Below are 1,749 nucleotides of genomic sequence, written 5' to 3' on the forward strand. Positions count from 1 at the left end.
TTTCTTTTCTGTCTCCTTTGTTTTTCCTATGTTTATGGCGGTGGATCCGGCGTGCGATAATTCCTGTACTTCAAAGCAATATAAAAAACTATCTATCTATCTATCTTCTGTATTCTCTATCGTAACACTTGTCCGTACCTGTCAGATCATAACAGGTCGGACCACTTCTATATCTACGCTGGTTCCTAATACATACGCTATTACTTCTCTTCTTCACGAAGACCTTCGTACCTCGCTTGACCTCGCTTGACTAAATCAACAGCTCCTACCGTCGCATATCGTACCCTGCGGAATACTCGCTATCACCGCCCCTTGAGAGAATTGCCCTACTCACTTAAATGTCAAGAATAGTGTGTACAATAGATTAATGAGGTAGTTACCTTTGGTAGACTTATTGACGTGTAGTTTTGCATAAATAAGATAACGTAGGATTGAGACATATTGGTCGACAAGAGTTTTCTTTAGATCAGTGATAGATGAATACTCCGCCCCCCCATACAGCGCCTCATATATTTCGCAGCAGCGTATAACCCAACCAAGATACCCTAGGCTGGAGGATATTAGAGCCATCCTCTTGTAGTAAGCCAATCCAAACTAGAGAGACTTGGTTAGAATTTATAGCCGTCGGAAGAAATGATTCTTACATCTAAAAGTAATCTGAAACCTGACCACGCCAGAGCGACAACGTCAGGATGATGTTGTATAGCTATATCCCCAATTGTCGCATATTTTCCCAACTGGGTTAGAAATATTTCTGCATAGTACACCTTTTCTTTTTTGCTATTAGTATAATAAAGCCTTGATTTGTCAATTTTCGTCCTCTGGTCTTCGACATAGCCGATGAGAGAGGTGGCCAGATTGAAGTCTGCGTCCTTCTTTTCCTCCAGCTGCTCGGGATACTCCTTCCGTACCTCCTCAACCGCTTGTCCCCAAAGGGTCGAAGTCCTACAACGTTTAATTAGCTTAGTTAGACGAGTACAAAGTAGATGAGCTCTTACATCCCTCGCCTTTGTGCCCGGGTAGGCGCAGAAGGACTTCCATCTACCATTACCGAGGTAACCGCTTTCTTGCTGGCACTACAAGTGGTATCAGATCTTGGATTATAGCCTACCAACTGATTCATGTCTTCCGACTGTGTAGGTTCCATGATGGGCTCTGAATCTGGAGGAGCGGTCGAACATCTCGGCGAGATCTCATCTGGTTCAGCCGCGGGTGTATCGAGTGTCCGGGCGGTTACACCAATATCATCAATAACTAGAGAACATATCTGAGCCGAAACGAATTGACTAGGTACCGCACGCGTAGTTGGAAAACTCTCTATTGTTGGCTCACTGGCAGAAGGCCCTGCGAGGATCAACAGTGGAGTGGTGGCAGCGGTAGTTGTGTTGGGCTCGTTGATCGTGGTCGGGACATATGTTGGCTCCTCCGGCGGTCCATTTTCGAGTGTGTGAAGCCCATGGGCGCTCAATGATTCGGCGGGCTTTCGGTTGAAAATCTTTCGTAGCTTGGAGAGTACTATACCCATGATTTTGATAAGTTGGTTCCGGGAGGAGCAGAAGGTCAGAATTATTATTATTTAAGTTCTAGTGAAGGCGGTAGTATGTACTACGACCATCGACCTAACTAATAACCCAATTGCTGCGCCCTACGTGTATGCTGAATTAAATCTGACCAGTCATAAGCTGAACAAATGAGCAGTGGTATGTGAATGCACGAAACCTTGACATGCGCAACCCTGACATGCGCAGT

At 45.3% G+C, this 1,749-nt stretch overlaps 1 protein-coding gene across 1 annotated transcript; it reads right to left on the bottom strand.

The window, feature by feature from the left end:
- Positions 1–330: 330 nt before the first annotated feature.
- LAJ45_11117 (uncharacterized protein) lies at positions 331–1,525 on the bottom strand (the record flags this gene model as incomplete). Its single annotated transcript, XM_046120628.1, has 3 exons — positions 331–594; positions 645–945; positions 999–1,525. 3 exons carry the CDS (start codon positions 1,523–1,525, stop codon positions 331–333), a joined length of 1,092 nt encoding a protein of 363 aa, XP_045966151.1.
- Positions 1,526–1,749: the final 224 nt, after the last annotated feature.

Source organism: Morchella importuna, assembly GCF_003444635.1.
Source record: "Morchella importuna strain M04M26 chromosome Unknown Morimp01GS057, whole genome shotgun sequence".
Taxonomy (NCBI): domain Eukaryota; kingdom Fungi; phylum Ascomycota; class Pezizomycetes; order Pezizales; family Morchellaceae; genus Morchella; species Morchella importuna.